Source organism: Chiloscyllium plagiosum, chromosome 23 (assembly GCF_004010195.1).
Source record: "Chiloscyllium plagiosum isolate BGI_BamShark_2017 chromosome 23, ASM401019v2, whole genome shotgun sequence".
In the NCBI taxonomy this organism is placed as follows: Eukaryota; Metazoa; Chordata; class Chondrichthyes; order Orectolobiformes; family Hemiscylliidae; genus Chiloscyllium; species Chiloscyllium plagiosum.
This window is the reverse complement of record NC_057732.1, coordinates 40,615,888-40,633,647: the sequence shown is the minus strand read 5'-3', so window position 1 is coordinate 40,633,647 and position 17,760 is coordinate 40,615,888. Positions and strand designations below refer to the sequence as shown.

The 17,760-nt window shown below is 41.9% G+C and overlaps 1 protein-coding gene across 1 annotated transcript in view; it reads left to right on the top strand.

Annotated features, from left to right (window-relative positions):
- LOC122561473 (collagen alpha-1(VII) chain-like) overlaps nucleotides 1–17,760 on the top strand; it is a 133,214-nt gene that overhangs the window by 110,484 nt on the left and 4,970 nt on the right. The window contains exons 21-22 of the mRNA XM_043713217.1: nucleotides 11,271–11,324; nucleotides 12,748–12,796. Coding sequence (XP_043569152.1) covers nucleotides 11,271–11,324; nucleotides 12,748–12,796 — 103 coding nt within the window. The remainder of the gene's footprint in view (nucleotides 1–11,270; nucleotides 11,325–12,747; nucleotides 12,797–17,760) is intronic.

Sequence of the window (17,760 nt, the reverse complement as noted above, 5' to 3'; positions counted from 1 at the left end):
ACAGGGTTAATGAGCAGAGGCTGAGTGGGGTGAGCTGAAGGTGGGTTTTATGTAATAAAAATTAAGGATGTTAAATTTTCAATTTGGTGGTTTGGGGAACGGGAACAATGAAGGTTAATAGTTGTATGACTTAAAGGGACAGTGGATCTTAATGTAGGAAGGACGAGAGCAAAAGACTTTTGGATGACTTAAAGTTTATATAGGATACAGCTGGTGAATAGACCTTTGAAGGAGTTGCCAATAGGCATAAAGCAAAGTTGTGGTTTCAGCAAAATTGGGGTCAGCATCACGACATATTACAATTGGACATAGGTGATTATGATAATAAAATGATATGAGGTTGAAAACATATCCAACAATGAAACAGGGCACAAAGGTGGGTTCCTCTGGTTAATTAATATTCCTCATTGGTAATTTCCTTATGATATTATCAATTATCAAATAAAATATTACATTACTTCATTGTTCCAAAGGAATTCCAACAGGTAAAGGAGAAGCTGGATAATTGAAATGGCTCTCCTTTGCTTCTGTACTTTAATTTTCTCTCTGCTCTGTTCTATCCATTCCGCAGGTTTCATCCTGTTATAAAAGTCTTTAACTTGCACTACTCCTGCTGCTTCCATCTTCTATTTAGTAAGTTAAAGATATTATAATTAATTGCATTAAACATTTAACAGATGATACATCAGGTCTAAGCCCGTTGCTCATCCTTACAATAACATAATCACACAAGTTAATGAAGTGGACTCAAAGATTCTTGCTCATCCAGTTACTCAGTTCCCCTGCTTTGCCATTCCCGAGTGAGTGCTTGTTATTTTATTTCCAAGTGAACAAGCCACACGGACAGGCAGTCTCAGTACTTTACAGCAAAGAATGAATCATTGCACAGAGCAGCAGAACGCAGCCAATTAACGTCACATTCAACTTCAGTGGTACTTGATTGTGATGCGCAAATATTTAATTGATAGTTCAATAACGACCCCCTACCACCTACCCCCTTCAACTTTCAAAAAAACAGGAGAATACTTACTGGTTTTGTTAGTTTCATATATTCTAATTCTGGCCCATGACCAATTAAGTATATACTTTCCGCCACCCACTTGCCCTCAACGCGTGCAGATTTTTTATTTTTACATTTGCTAAAAATAGGAAACCAAAGGCCACATTGTGTTACCATTCACTCAGGTGTTGATGATGTCAATGCACTGTACTAATCAGGCAACAAATTAAAATGCATCCCTCTATTCATGACCCATTCGAGCTGTGGCCCTTTTTAAGTAAGAACTGTTAAATGATAACATTTTGACTGGTAAAACCTACATAAAATATCTGAAAGTGTAGAAGAGGTAACATAACATGTGATGACTTGACGACCATAAAACTTGGGTTCTAAGTGCCTATAAAACTGAGGAAGAATGACTAATGGGGCAGCATGGAGTTCTCAGTGGTTAGCACTGCTCCTCACAGCGCCAGGGACCTGGGTTTGTATTCCATCTTTGGGTGACTGTCTGTGTGGAGCTTATACATTCTACATGTGTCTGCATGGGTTTTATCCAAGTGCTCCGGTTTCCTCCCAAACTCCAAAGATGTGCAGATTAGGCAAACTGGCCATGCTAAATTGTGCCAGGGATATGCAGGCTAGGTGGATTAGCCATGGGAAATGCAGGGTTACAGGAATAGAGTAGGGAGGTCGGTCTAGGTGGGATGCTCTTTAGAGGTTCAGCATAGACTTCATGGATCAAATGACCTGCTTTCACACAAGTGATTCTATGATTCCATGTATCCTACTGGAATATATGTGTTAACTGTCAGTGCTTTACATTCATATCAATGTTTTGTGGGGTGGAGGGGGGAAGCAGGACAGGCTGTTCTGGAGTGGTCAGGAGGTGTCGGCAGACTGAGCCAGAAGGGATATGGGACAGACCGAGAGCATAGAGGGGTGTCGGGGCAGGCTGCCTTAGTGGCCAAAAGGGAGGGATGGGTTGCTTGCTGAGGGTCTGTATTTTATGTACTTACGTGATTGGACTGTCTTATGTACTTGTCATTGTTAATGTTTTGTGGTGATTGAAACTGGGATTTGAGGTTTGTCCTCTTACCTGAAAACTGGTTGAATGGTAAGGTTTAGGGTCTGGCTTTGCTGCTCCTCCCCTTGTAAAATTACTATATCTATGTATGCAGCTGTTAATGTTAACTGTTTTTGTAAACTGTATTGTTAAATTAAAAAAACGGGAGATTTAGCATCTCCTCAGTTTAGGGCACTGACTCTGTGCTAGCTGTGCCAGTGTGCTACTGCTGCTGTTGTTTTTTGCTTTGGAGGAAACCTGATTCCTGAACTGGTTGAATTATTTAGCCAGTTTGTATTCTTTTACAGGACTGATTTTTTTTAACTACCTGATCTACACAATTAGTGTTTCAGGTGTAACTCAGTTCTCAATAGGGAACTGTTCACCAGCTGGTTACAGCCTCTGTTACTCTTTTCTCTTCTCTTTGAGAAAAGAACTATATTGATTTTGTGGCAGGGCTTAGCCCTTGCACTCTGTTTTAATGTTTTTCACTTTTGGTGTTGGACTGAGCATTGTGACAAAAACATTTTTTAATTTTTTAGGGTAGCACAGTGGCTCAGTGGTTAGCACTGCTGCTTCACAGCACCAGGGACCCAGGTTCAATTCCCACCTTGGGCAACTGTGTGGAGTTTGCACGTTCTCCCTGTGTCTGCATGGGTTTCTTTCGGGTGCTCTGGTTTCCTCCCACAGTCCAAAGATATGCAGGTTAGGTGAATTGGCTATGCTAAATTGTCCATAGTGTTAGGTGGATTAGTCAGGGTAAATGTAGCGGAATGCATCTGGGTGTGTTGTGTTTTGGAGGGTTGGTGTGGACTTGTTGGGCCGAAGGGCCTGTTTCCACACTGTAGGGAATCTAATCTAATTTTTCCAGATGAGCTGGCCCTTTTGTGGATGACTAGGCCTGTGTAAAGACTGAACATGTGTGTGTGCTGGGAGGTGTACCATGGAGTGGACCAAACCCTGAATTAATTGCACCTTTACAATGTACTGTGTTCCTGTGAGTGGGCCTGGTCCTTTGGATAGACCAGGCCTCTGAAGACTGAACACCTGTGTGGCACGGACTCTGCCTTTAGGACTGGACCAAACCCCTGTGATTTAACTGCAGCTTCACAATGTACTGTTCTTGAGTGTGGGCCTGGATCTCCCTGGAAGGGCCAGGCATCTATGGAGACTGAACACACATGTGCTGGGAGGTGAGCATTTGCTACAGTGTGGACTCATTGTGTGTGCCAGAGTGGGCTAGTAGTACATAGGGTAGCTGGGGTCTAGGCAGTCGACAGCATGTTTGTCAGAAACCTGGTCAAGGGAGGGGCTGGCTGGGGGGCGGACGGTAGTTGACTGGCCTGGTGGAGCCTGTCAGTACGCATGGTGGGCAGGGCCAGGCAACTGATAGCATCCTCACAGGAAAGCCAGTATGGGGCAGCCAAGCAGCCACCGACAGCCCGTAGGAAGGCTGACCAGAGGATGACCGGTCAGTACGCAGGGAAGCTGGGAGCCGGACAGCCAATGGCCAGCATACCTACGGACCAGCCAGAAGAAAGTCAGTATGTGGGCGGCTGGGTGCTAGAAGGCCGACCTCCTGACTGCAGAAAAGCAGGTCAGGGGTGGTTGAGTTAGTACGCAGGGGTGACTGGGAGCTGGTGGTATCCATCTGTCTGTCTCAGATGAAAATGGGCTGGGGAGGGTCAGTCAGTATGCCAGGCAGCTGGAGACCTGAAGGCCAACAACCAGCTCCATAGGAAAGTGGCCCAAGGTAGTCCAGTCAATATGCAGGGCAACTGGGAGCTGGTAGTTTTGCTGCCCCTTTGCCCTGTATGTAGTGGTTTGAACTGCTTTCTGTTTAACTGTATTGTACTATTTAATAACGTGTTTATGTAACAAGATTTGGAGTCTCTTTCATTTAAGGAACTAACTGTGCTGGCTGGGCCAATGTGTTACTGTTGGTTTTGACTTTTTGGGAGAACTGGATTCCTAAACTGGCTAGTTTACAAAGCCAGTTTTGTTAACTGCTATTCCTCTTTTGAGGAATGATTTCTAAACTGCCTGATCTACAGTTAGTGTTTTAGGTGTAAGTCAGTTCTCATTAGGGAACTGTTTCATTGGCTGGTTACAGCCAGTTACTCTTTCCTTTCACTTTGGGAACAGGAAAATGCTGATGTTTGTGGCAGGGCTTAACCCTTGGGGGTGGGGGAAGTGTTTTCATTGTTTTTGATGTTTGGACTGAGCCCTTGTGAGAAGAAAATCTTTCCAGATGAGCTCTTCCTGGGGGTAGGCCTGGCCCTTTGTCAGTGGACTAGGCCTCTGTAAAGACTGAACACCTGTGTTCTGGGGGGTGGGCATTTGCTGTGTGCTGAGGGGTGGGCATGGACCAAACCCCTGTGAGTTAACTATACTTTTACAATGTACTGTGTTCCTGTGAGTGGGCCTGGTCTTCTGTGCATATGCTAGACCTCTATGGAGACCTGTATGCTGTGGGGTATGTATTTGCTGCCTTCAGGCGTGGACTCTGCCTTTGGTTGTGGACTCCATTCCTGAGAATGGACTCTGCATTCTGAAGAAAACAGTTAATGGTAATGGACTCCATCTACGAGAAAGGACTCTGTTTGTTGGTAATTGGCTCAGTCTTGTTGCTTCTTGAGTTTATCACCTGTACTGTCTTGTGTCCCTGGATCTGGCAGGCCTTAGTATGAGCTGGGAAGCTCATAACTTACCCTGAAAGCTGTCACCCCAAGGGCCACGGGGTGCATAGCCCATTCTGAGCACTGTCGTCACGAGAAGGCGTAATCAGGCTGGACTGTCCTGTAGGTGGCCAGAAGTGTTTTGCAGCAGCAGAGAGCCAGAAGGTGGGTCAGGGCAGTCCAATCCATAAGGCTTGTGGGCTGCCCTGTGCACCATCATCCCAGGGAAGGGGATGGCTGTCCTAGAGGTAGCTGGAAGGTGTCAAGGCAGTCCACAGGCCGAATGGCACATCAATGTGCTACATAGTACGTAGGGGCAGACCAAAAGCTGGACGGTGGGTAGGCCGTCCTCAGAGCTGTCACCCCAGGTACCGTGGTGGGCTGTCCTAGAGGTTGCCTAAAAGCACGGGGGTGGTTAGGGAGGCCAGAAGGTGGGTAGGCCATCCTAATCACTGTTGTCCTGGGGGTGGGGGTCATTGGGGAAACAGGACAGGCAGAAAGTGTCAGGGTGGACCAAGGGGCAGGCTGCCTTTTTGAGTGGCCAGAAGGTGGGAGGGATGGGTGGGTTGCCAGGGGTGTCTATGATATGTGCACTGTTTTATGGTTTGGTTTATCAACTGTGTGTTTACTGTCTTTTCCTTGATTGATGTAAGGTGGGATTTGAGGTTTATCCTCATTTCCCTCTGAACTGATTGTGCAGCGGGGTTTGGGGTCTGGCTTTCCCCTTGTAAATTGCTGCTTCTCGTATACAACTGTTGACATTAACTATTTGTAATTTGTACTGGTTAATAAAATTTAAAAAAACTGAGATCAAACCTCCTTAGTTCAGGGCTGACTGAGCTGGCTGGCCATAGCCTGCTTACTGTGCACTAGTAAATAAAGGGTGACTTGGCAATGGGACCCAGCCTCCTTGTAGTCGTTTCCTTTTGAAAAGAGAGGCAGATAGGCTTAGCAAAGGAGTTCCAGCAATTTGGATCTTAGAATTTAAGTACATGAAGTAAAGAAATAAAAAGCAACTGGATGGGTATATAGGGATATAAGCCAAGTGCTGGCAAATGTGGCTAGATTAATTTAGGATATTTGATTTGACATGGCAAGTTGGACTGCATGGCGAGTACAAAATCTCATAAGCTAGTACCCATGAGAGTGGTACAACTTGGAAAATTTTCTATGAGTTGAACAATTAAATTGATTCGTGATACTCAAATTGGAATCAATTAAAATTAAGGTTTGGTTAAGTGGTCATCCAGTTCCCATGGAGGTCAATTCTGGTACAGCTGTGTGGTTGCAGAATCTGTCTTTAACAAAATTCAGTCAAGACCCCCCAGTCTTTAACCTGTGCAAGACCTCAGCCTGACTGAGAACATACACTGGACAGCCATTGCAAATTAAGAGTACAACTTTGATTCAGGTCTCCTATAAGAAGCAGTTGGTGTAGTTACTGCTGTTGGTATTGAAATACCCAGCCCCAAGTCTATTAGGGCAGAATTGGTTGAGAAAGATTCACCTTGATTGGCTTATCATTTTTCAATTATAAAATAGCTGCCTCAGTGAAGTCTTAGTAAAATACCCACGAGTTTTTCAAGAAGGGCTTGGGACTATCAAAGGGGCCAAAGCCACTTAAAGACCAGGATGTAATTCTGAGATTTTGCAAGGCCCACCTGGTACCATTTTCTCTTGTGAGCAAAAGTAGGGGCTGGAAAGTGAATGAACCATCAAACCACTGCAGTTTGCAGAATGGGCAGCACCAATCATATGGATATTGAAGCCTGACAGCTCAGTTTGCCTTTCTGGGGATTTCAAGTAAACTGTAAACTGCTTCTCACAACTGGATAAATACCTGATCCTTCACATAGAGGACTTGTACACAAAGTTGGCAGAGGGGGGCTGTCCTTTATGAAGCTGGACACAGGCCATGTCTACCTGCAATTGCAAGTGGATAAGGAGTTCCAGATGTTTGCTGCAATTAATACCCATAAGGGTCTATATCAATATACAAGACTGCCATTTGGAGTGTCATCAGTCTGTACTCTTTTCCAGCAGGCCATGGAGGACATTTTTATAAAGGCTATCCCAAGTTGCCATTTATCTGAATGATGTATTAATAATAGGGAAGACCAATAAAGAGCATGAGGAGACCTTGCACATAGTACTTAAACATTTCTCCCAGGCAGACGTATGTCTTAGAAGGGAAAAATGTGTTCCAGATGTTCCGAGTGACTGACTTGGGTGACAGAGTTGACAAAAACCACATTACACCTGTTGGACGAGAAAGTGAGGACAGTCAAAGGAGCCCAGGCTCCCGTGCTTATTTTGGAACTTGGGTCATCCCTTGGTTAGTGAATTATTACAAAAAATTCATATGTAACCTGGCTTCCATCTTGGCACTCTTACACCCTGCTGTTGAAAAAGGGTCAGCCTTTGAAATGGTCACACAGCCATTTAGCGAAGTGCAAAAAGCAGCTATCATCTAAGCTGTTGGCCGCTACATTCCAAAGTGAGCAGTAGTGCTGACATGTGATGCCTTCCCATATGGTATCGGCATAATGTTGGCTCATTGGTGGCCCAACAGAGGAATACCCAATAGTATATGCATCACACTGAACACAAGTATGCTCCCATAGTCATCTTTTTAGCTGTCATTTTTAATGAGGAAGTTCCACCAGTACCTTTTTTTTAACGGATGAAAATTTGTCATAGTAACAGATCACAAACCCCTCCTGGGGTTACTGAAGGAAGACAAGGCAGTGTTACCCATAGCTTCTGGCAGAATACAATGCTGGGCCCTTATTCTCAGTGTGTACAAGTTAGAACACCATCCAGGAAGCCAGGTGGCTAATGAGGATGCCTTGTGCTACCTCCTACTGGCAGATACTCCACTGGTGGTACCTCCCCAGACAGTTCATTTAGTTTTAAACTTTCTGGACACCCTTCCAGGTATCATAGACAATACCTGATTGCGGATTCAAAAAGATCCCATCCTAGTGAAACAAACAGCTTGTGGTAATGGAGGAAACAGAAGGGCCATTGCAACCAGGATTGAAATCTTTTTGGACCTGGTGAGACCAAATCACTGTATAAGATGGCATATTACCGTGGGGAGAACAGGTGATAGTCCAGAGTAAAGGTTGCTGACAGATACTGGCCAACCTCCTCCAACATCATTCAGACATTGCAATGGAAATGGATATCCTTGGGGAAAACCAGTTGAGTGTCAGCAGTTGCAGAGCGTCACGCAGGGCATGTCCTGTGCGTGTGTGGGCTGCGGATGCTCTGCATGTGAAAATGCCCTGGTGGGTGTAGGCTGGAAATTCTTCATGTGAAGGAAAAAATATAACCATTATAGAGTCATGGAGATATACAGCATGGAAACAGACCCTTCGGTCCAACTCGTCCATGCCGACCAGATATCCCAACCCAATCTAGTCCCAACTGTCAGCACCTGACCCATATCCCTCTCTATTTTTCTTATTCATATACCCATCCAAATGCCTCTTAAATGTTGCAATTGTACCAGCCTCCACCACATCCTCTGGCAGCTCATTCCATACATGTACCACCCTCGGCGTGAAAAGGTTGCCCCTTAGGTCTCTTTTATATCTTTCCCCTCTCACCCTAAACTTATGCCCTCTAGCTCTGGACTCCCTGACCCCAGGGAAAAGACTTTGTCTATTTATCCTATCCATGCCCCTCATAATTTTGTAAACCTCTATAAGGTCACCCCGTAGCCTCCAACGCTCCAGGGTAAACAGCCCCAGCCTGTTCAGCCTCTCCCTGTAGCTCAGATCCTCCAACCCTGGCAACATCCTTGTAAATCTTTTCTGAACCCGTTCACGTTTCACAACATCTTTCTGATAGGAAGGAGACCAGACTTGCACGCAGTATTCCAACAGTGGCCTGACCAATGTCCTGTACAGCCGCAACATGACCTCCCAACTCCTATACTCAATACTCTGACCAATAAAGGAAAGCATACCAAACGCCTTCTTCACTATCCTATCTACCTGCGACTCCACTTTCAAGGAGCTATGAACCTGCACTACATGGTCTCTTTGTTCAGCAACACTCCCTAGGACCTTGCCATTAAGTGTATAAGTCCAGCTAAGATTTGCTTTCCCAAAATGCAGCACCTCACATTTATCTGAATTAAACTCCATCGGCCACTTCTCAGCCCATTGGCCCATCTGGTCCGGATCCTGTTGTAATCTAAGGTAACTCTCTTTGCTGTCCACTACACCTCCAATTTTGATGAAATCTGCAAACTTACTGACTGTTCCTCTTATGCTCGCATCCAAATAATTTATGTAAATGACAAAAAGTAGAGGGCCCACATTGATCCTTGTGGCACGCCACTGGTCACAGGCCTCCAGTCTGAAAAATAACCCTCCATCACCATCCTCTGTCTTCTACCTTTGAGCCAGTTCTGTATCCAAATGGCTAATTTTCCCTGTGTTCCGTGAGATCTAGCCTTGCTAATCAGTCTCCCATGGGGAACCTTGTCGAATGCCTTACTGAAGTCCATATAGATCACATCTACTGCTCTGCCCTTATCAATCTTCTTTGTTACTTCTTCAAAAAACTCAATCAAGTTTGTAGATTAGAATTTCCTCAGTTGAGGACTGACTGGCCAAAGCCAGTGTACTGTGCACTCGTAAATGAAAGGTGATTTGGTGACGGGATCTGACATCTGTGCAGTTATTTCAAATGTAGTAGCAAAAGGGAAATAGAATGGGAACTGAGCAAGGGAAGGGAAAAGAGTTTTTTGGATGGAATTTGATGCTGTACAACAATGTAAAATAGTGGTAGTGAATCTGTTTTATATCTCTCTCCGCTCTTGATTCTATTAAAGTCAATTAAAATAAAAATCCATAGATGTAAAATTACCTTCCAATTTGCTATCACTCATACACAATCGCGTAAAGTCAAAATTCGTCCCACTGTGCTTTATTAACCAGGAATCCACACACATGCCATCTTTAACTCTGGCCACTAATCATGGTAACGTAGTGACTGCAATCATAATGTGTTATCCTTATCCTATTTAGTTGCAATATCACCTTCAGTGTGATCAATGTTCCATAACTCCTTGACACAATCTGCAAATGGTCCCATTCCCATCTCTTCCAACCTTACTATCAGATATATCACAATGTTTGCACCTTAATTGACTCAGTTCCTGTTTGCCAAGATTCAATCCTTCCCTATTCCTCCTCTATAGCTGGCCCTGAGGTGACTATACCAATACAGAATCAGTGTTCACAAGCATAGCTGTACATCTTGACCAGTGACTTTAATTCCATGACTAGTACCATATTGTAAGACTCCGTATCCAACATATGGACAGTACAGAAATTTGTGCAACTCAACATTTGCGTAGCCAAAGCCTCTGAGAACATTCTCTGCTAGGAACAATGTGCTGTAGATTTCAATGCCATCCATTTATCTGAACACTTACTCAAAAACCAAAAGAACTGCAGATGCTGTAAATCAGAAACAAAAACAGAAATTGCTGGAAAAGCTCAGCAGGTCTTGCAGCATCTGTGGAGATAAATCAGAGATAATGTTTCAGCTCAAGTGAATTCTGAGGAAGGGTTCCCTTTACTCAAAATGTTTACTTAAAGACCAGCTCATCTATTACACAACCTTGTCAACCTTTTAAATCCACCCATTTCATCATGTTCCAACTTTAGAAACCTGCCCAGCATTATGGGTTTACCCATGACCTTTACTATTCTATTATTGATCTCCCATGCATTTACCCTTCCTTCTGCTTTACCATCAGTTGCAGAAGATTCAGCATAGTTCATCGAGTAGATATGCAGATCAGTGTCATTTTTGAACTTTCTCCCTAAATATATCTGTTCTGCTACAGCTCTCCTCACAGTCACTACCCCTTCTCTTGTTCCCATCCTTCTTATTTGGCTTGTATCTGATCCGAAGCTGCTTTTCAGTTTGGGATTTTTGGTTTGTTAAAAGAACAGTGCAAAAGTAAAGTTGTCATGAGCCCTGTATCATTTCATCCTCTTTGGTTCAGGGCATTTATGCTAATTTTAGTACACCTATTATTACTGATTCAGAACATAGTGGCAAACTCTAGAATTTTCTGGATGACAATTCCAATACTGGACTGTGTAGCAGTCTAGGGAGTATCAGTATCCCATTTTCTTACCTATTTTCAAGTCCATTTCTCATGTTGCTACATCACAACCAATAATGCAATATTTATCCAGGTAGTGGTTAGAGCGTGAAGGAAAGTTGAGGTAAATAGGATAGCCGTACTTGCATCCAATCTAAATAAATACATGAGCAATAAAAAAAATGGGATGTGCTATAGTGTTAGATGTAAAAGACTGGGAGGATTTGTGTGAAGCATGACCTAATAAGGATAAATGGCCTGCTTTTTAGTTCTGCAAATTCTGAGATAATTCTAGTACAATGAATTTACTTCATTCTTCTTTGTATGTCGTGAGACAAAATGAAAGTATACCTATGACTTAACAACAAATCATGTTGCTGTTCTTTTGAGCAGGGAGAAGTTGGGCCAGCTGGTCTGAAGGGTGAGAAAGGAGATCCTGGACTTTCAGTAAGTAGCCTTTAATGACAAATAAGGAATGCTGTGAGTAAGAACACTGTCTGTATTCAAGATTAGCTGTCAGAATGGACTTTTTATTTGTTATTTCATCACTCATGCTCTCCACTCGATTTCAAACCTTCCCACTTGTTCTCCTCCAACTCCAGCTCATTTCACTATTATATCCATATAAACCATTATTTCTCTAACTACTTCCAATTTTGCTGAAAAATCATTCAACCCGAAACAATAACTGTTTCTCTTTCTACTAATGCTGCCAAAACTGGTGAGTGTTTCGAGAATTTTCATTTCATATTTTCAGCATTTTCAGCACCTTGCTTTTATGATTAAAAACTTCTTTCTCCCAAAATATTATAAACATTAAAGAAAATTCTGATAGTCTGATCCTGCTTTTTTTTTAAACTGAATTATACAAGATTGCCTTTCACAATAGTACCAACTTGACAAAAGTAGGTACATGTTTATACTGCACCAGCAGGTCAGATGTTGAGTTTACATCTCAGCATCGAAAGTTATGAAATTTATTTCAGTAATTCTCAAATTTAGAAACTGATCTAGTAAGAATGATCAAAACTGTGGAATTGCCATAAAATTTAACTTTATTTAATATTTTCGAGGGAAAGCCATGTATTAGGCATAGGCTATTTATTTCTCATTCATATTTGATGTTTGACTTACAGACCTCTGATCTGGCCTCGCTAGCAACCTATTTAGTGGTACAAACAACTAGTGTTGCTACTTATTGGTTCATTTTCACTCAAAAACACAAGTTCTTCACATGCCAAAGAGGAATTAGGTTGACTCAGATGAAACTGGTTTCAAAATGGGTGTTCACATATTGAACAGAGACGTAACCTTTTGTAGGTTGGATTTGAAGTTAGAGGGGACCATTCATCTCTCTGTGCCATTTGTCTTATGGTTGTCCTGCAATGCAGAACACCAAAATGAAACAACATCACTTTAAGCAAGCCTAGATTGACAAAGCGAAGAGGGTATTTTCATTTCATATTATCTTCCTATTTCTTTCTTTGCTACAGGCAATGTGAATCCAAGAGATACTTTATTAGTGACAGTGTTGAGTTATTCAGCAGGAAGACCCAAGATTTGATCTTCAGTCTGTGCTGAGGTGACAGAATTCAACTGGACTGGTGGTTATTACCCTTGGGCAGAGCAAAGACTCTTCTTCCTAGATATATCAAATAAAGAATTTAAAAGGCTATTTTGGGTGTAAAGATCTGCTCATAGACTAAATTTGGCCACGGTGGCTCCCTAGCCCACATAGAAGCTGGCAGCTCTCATTATAAAAGTTAGCTGTTTCGGATAGGGACCGAAGACTGCCTTAAGCATCCTGAGGTCATGAAAAGCAGTACATGAATAACAACTTTTTTTTTATACATTTCTTCATTCTGTGTAGGAAGAAGAAGTGAAAGATGTTGTCAGAAAAGAAATGAATGATAAATGTGGTAAGTCAATTTGTGGAACTCTGCTTTTGAAAGTAAAATAAGCTTTAATAGAAAACAATTCTCAACTGGGTTTTACAATATGCCAATGCATGTAACTCAGCATGAGTACATATTTGCATTTATGTGCGTAAATGCAATTTATCAAAGTGATAGTTAAGACTATCATTATGACTCTAACAATTCTTATTACTAACAGGGTCCAATAGGCAGTAATTCCCCAGGCATTATGTTTGTTTCACATTACAGATGGAATCCATGCATAATTGAATATTACCAAAGCATGAGCCCTCAAACTAACATTAAAATGAAAATTGGACCTATTTGCATTTACATATAATGAAAGGTAATGAAATCTTACTGGAAGACTGCCCAGGCAAAAGATTCAAACTTTAATAATCACTAAGGTCATTGATGTTTCAAACTGACCTTGGGGATTCTATGATCCTCTATATTTAAAACTGTGGTCTAGTTTCTCCAATGTGTTGGCTACTTCAGTTATACCGTAATTAAATCAAATGAGTAGCTGATATCACATTTGACTGTCATAAAGTATCTGATCTGAACTGAGTGATTATTAGGTTATACTGGAACTGATCTCAGCACTCAAAAAGAAGCAGGGAGGAAAATTAACCACAAGTTCCACTTCTGATTGACCTCATTGGAAACTATGGTTGGAATCTTTTGAGCTGGATGTCCTCTGAACTCTTTTGAAATGGGTTCAGAAATCAGGTGAGGGCTGGGAAGTAGAAATTCAGGACCAGAAGCCTGACATCTTCATATTGTTTACATATTTTCCTCATGGCAGCCAATATAGTGGGAGGTCATTGTATATGGAAGGTATTTAAGGCAATGAACTAGTCAATTGAGATAAATTTTAAGGGATTTTTGACTTTTACACGTAGTGAGCAGGCATGGTAAGGCTTCCGAAGTGAGCAAATAAGAGTTCAGTGTTGAATTGCTCCAGCACATCATCAATGCCAAGGAGATTAGAGCATCAAGGGCATCAGCAATGAAGCCAGGACAGGCAATCAGATAACAGCATTGTAGTGCCTGCTGCCAGAATGGGTTTGAGGTACAGGGTTACACTTTGTATATCTCTTGCACACAGAGAGGACACCTGACGTCAGTATCATTCATCCAGGCTTCAGGACCTTTACTGTAAAGAGGGAAGACATAGAATATATTGTGGGAGATCAGCAAACTCAGGGGCAACGGAAATCAGTGGGAAAGGTCACACTAAGGTGGCACCAATCAGGTCATGTACAGTAAACAACATTAAAATGAATCATATGACCCTCAGGAAGGTTTCAAGTATGAATAACATACCCTGAAGTTAAGGCAAAACAATGCTAAATGGGCAACATTAAATGAGGATTTCCTGTATCAGGATGCTTCAGTGAGAACAGGAGTTCATACTAGTGCAAACCAGTAACATTTACTAGACATTTATGATTTGATACATCATTCATCATTGCTCTATTGAGCCCTTTTTTTATAAACTGGCTAGAAATTGTAATAAACCTGAGGACTGGGAAATTTTCAGAATACAGCAGTGGGGGACCAAGAAACTAATAAGGGAAGGAAAAATGGAATATAATTGCAATCTAGCAAAAGACAAAATTGTACTACAATAGCTTCTAAGTTACATAAAAAGAAAATGTTTGGCTCACATGAGTATGAATCCATTACTGGCAGAGTCAGGAGAATATATAATGGGAATACAGAAATGGCAGAGAAGCTAAATAATTACTTTCTACCATTCCTTACTGAGGAAGATACAAGGAATCTCCCAGAATTGGAGATCCAAGTGAACTAAAGAGTGAGGGATTGAAGGAATTTAGTATTAATTAAATTATACTGGAGAAATTAATGGGGCTGAATATTGATAATTCCCGTGGATCTAATCTACATCCCAGGATATTAAAAAAGGAAATGACTGTAGAGATAGTCATTAGTTGGTGATTACGTAACAAAATTCCATAGATTCTGGAATGATTCCTGTAGATTGGAAGCCTCAAAGGTCACTTCACTATACAAGAAAGCAAATAAAGAGCAAAATCAGTGAACTTCAGAACTGTCAGCTTTATATCAGTAGTCATATATCAGTAGTCAGGGAAATGTTAGAATCTATCATAAAGAATCTGATAAATAGGCACTTGGATAAAAATAATCTGACTGGGGATTAGGGCATAGATGGATTTGTGAATGGAAAATCAAGTTTATATCCCTGGAGTTTCTTTGGAGGATGTTACTAACAAAATTGACAAAGGGGAGTTGATAAATGTAGTATATTTGGATTTTCAGAAGATGTTTGATAGGGTCTCTTTGGGGTTACCTGGATGGCTGGAATATGATGGCTCAAATGCCAATAGCGGGGATTCAGTTGAAGGAAGGACTTTCCTTCTCGACCTCAGGTTAAACTATCACTAGTCATCTCTCTGGGACTATGGTGATTTTACCAACCTCTTGTGTAAAGGTGAAGGTAAGAAAAATTAAAACACATAGGATAGATGGCAATGTATTGGCATGGACTAAAGCAGAAATGTATGCTGTGAGGAAGATGTACAGTGGTTTAACAGGAATTGGACAGGCTTCTTGAAAGAGCAAGAACATGGTGGATGGAAATAATGTGCAAAAATATTATCTGATAAGAGGAACAGATGGACAGAGTACTTTGAAAATGGTGAGAGGTGGAAAGTGTAGATGTATAAAGACATTTGTATCCTTGTCAATAAGTCACTGAAGGCAAGCATGCAGGTGCAGTCAAGCTATTAGGAAGGCTAACGGAATGTTAGTCTTTATCACAAGATTTGAGTACAATGAAGTTGTACTTCAATTGTATAGAAGCTGGTTTAGAACAGTCCTGGAATAATGTGTGCAGTTTTGGTCTCCTTACCTCAGAGCTATTATCGTTTATAGAGGGAGTGCTATAATGGATCAAAAGACTTGTTCACTGATGACAGAACTGTTCTATGATTGGGCAAACTGGGTTTGTGTTCTCTAGAGTTCGAAGAATGAGAGGTAATGTCATTGAAACCTACAATATACGTAAGGGATAAGCAGGGTGGGTGCAGGTAAGATATTTTCTCGAGTTGGGGAGACGAGAACCAAGGGCACATCTAAAAAGATAAGAAAGATGCTATGTAGGATGGAGATAAGAAAAATTTCCTTTACTCAAATGGTTGTGAATCTTTGGAAATCTCTACCCAGATGGCTATGGAAGCTCAGTCTCTTAAGTATTTTAAAGTAGACATTGACAGATTTATTGAACTCTGGATTATGAGCCCAGTGACAATGCCACTATCATCACCTCAGTATCCGTTTCATTGAACTTTGGGAAGGCTTGCACAAATTTAAACCACTCCCCACTGGATCTTGGATTGAACTTAAATCTTTCCCATCACTATATGCCTCAGTCGGAGACTTTCTTTTGGTTTTACCTTTTAAAACTGATATTGCCTTTGTCATTCTTTTTTCTCTTGTCAGAAATGCTCTTTTCCTCTTTACCTTTCTCCCTGCTATGTTTTTTTCTTTTTCCGGTCCCTGGAATGCTTCTCTTTAAAGTTCACATTTTTTCATTCCATTTCCTTTTCTACTTCGAGGTGCTTCATATCTCAATTGACTCACCATCTGTCTTGCATTACTGTTCTTCCAATTTCAAATACTGTGCTATTACCTCAGTTGTGTCCCATTCTGTCCACTCCTTTAAACTAAAACATCTTCGCCAATTCAATTCATCTAACCTTAGCTGTTCTTTGCAAATCATTCATAGATATAACCTACCACTTTCTGACATGTCTTACAAAAGACATGAAACCTGGTGCATTTCTTTTCATGACAATAGACAATAGGTGCAGGAGTAGGCCATTCAGCCCTTCGAGCCTGCACCGCATTTCAATATAATCATGGCTGATCATTCCTAATCAGTATCCTCTTCCTGCCTTATCTCCATAACCCTTGATTCCACTATCTTTGAGAGCTCTATCCAACTCTTTCTTAAATGAATCCAGAGACTGGGCCTCCAATGCCCTCTAGGGCAGAGCATTCCACACAGCCACCACTCTCTGGGTGAAGAAGTTTCTCCTCATCTCTGTCCTATATGGTCTACCCCATATTTTAAAGCTGTGTCCTCTGGTTCGGCACTCACCCATCAGCGGAAACATGTTTCCTGCTGGCAGAATGTCCAATCCTTTCATAATCTTATATGTCTCAATCAGATCCCCTCTCAGTCTTCTAAACTCAAGGGTATACAAGCCCAGTCGCTTCAGTCTTTCAATGTAAGGTAATCCCGCCATTCCAGGAATTGACCTCGTGAACCTATGCTGCACTCCCTCAATAGCCAGAATGTCTTTCCTCAAATTTGGAGACCAGAACTGCACACAGTACTCCAGGTGTGGTCTCAACAGGGCCCTAAACAGCTGCAGAAGCACCTCTTTGCTTCTATACTCCATTCCTCTTGTTATGAAGGCTATTAGCCTTCTTCACTACCTGCTGTACCTGCATGCTTGCCTTCATTGACTGGTGTACAAGAACACCCAGATCTCACTGTACTGCCCCTTTACCTAAATTGATTAATTTAGGTAGTAATCTGCCTTTCTGTTCTTGCCACCAAAGTGGATAACCATACATTTATCCACATTAAACTGCATCTGCCATGCATCTGACCACTCACCTAACTTGTCCAGGTCACCCTGTAATCTCCTAACATCCTCATCACATTTCACCCTGCCACCCAGCTTTGTATCATCAGCAAATTTGCTAATGTTATTGCTGATACCATCTTCTATATCATTAACATATATTGTAAAAAGATGCGGTCCCAGCACGGATCCCTGCGGTACCCCACTGGTCACTGCCTGCCATCCCAAAATGGAGCCGTTTATCACTACCCTTTGTTTCCTATTAGCCAACCAATTCTCAATCCAATCTAGTACTTTGCCCCCAATACCATGCACCCTAACTTT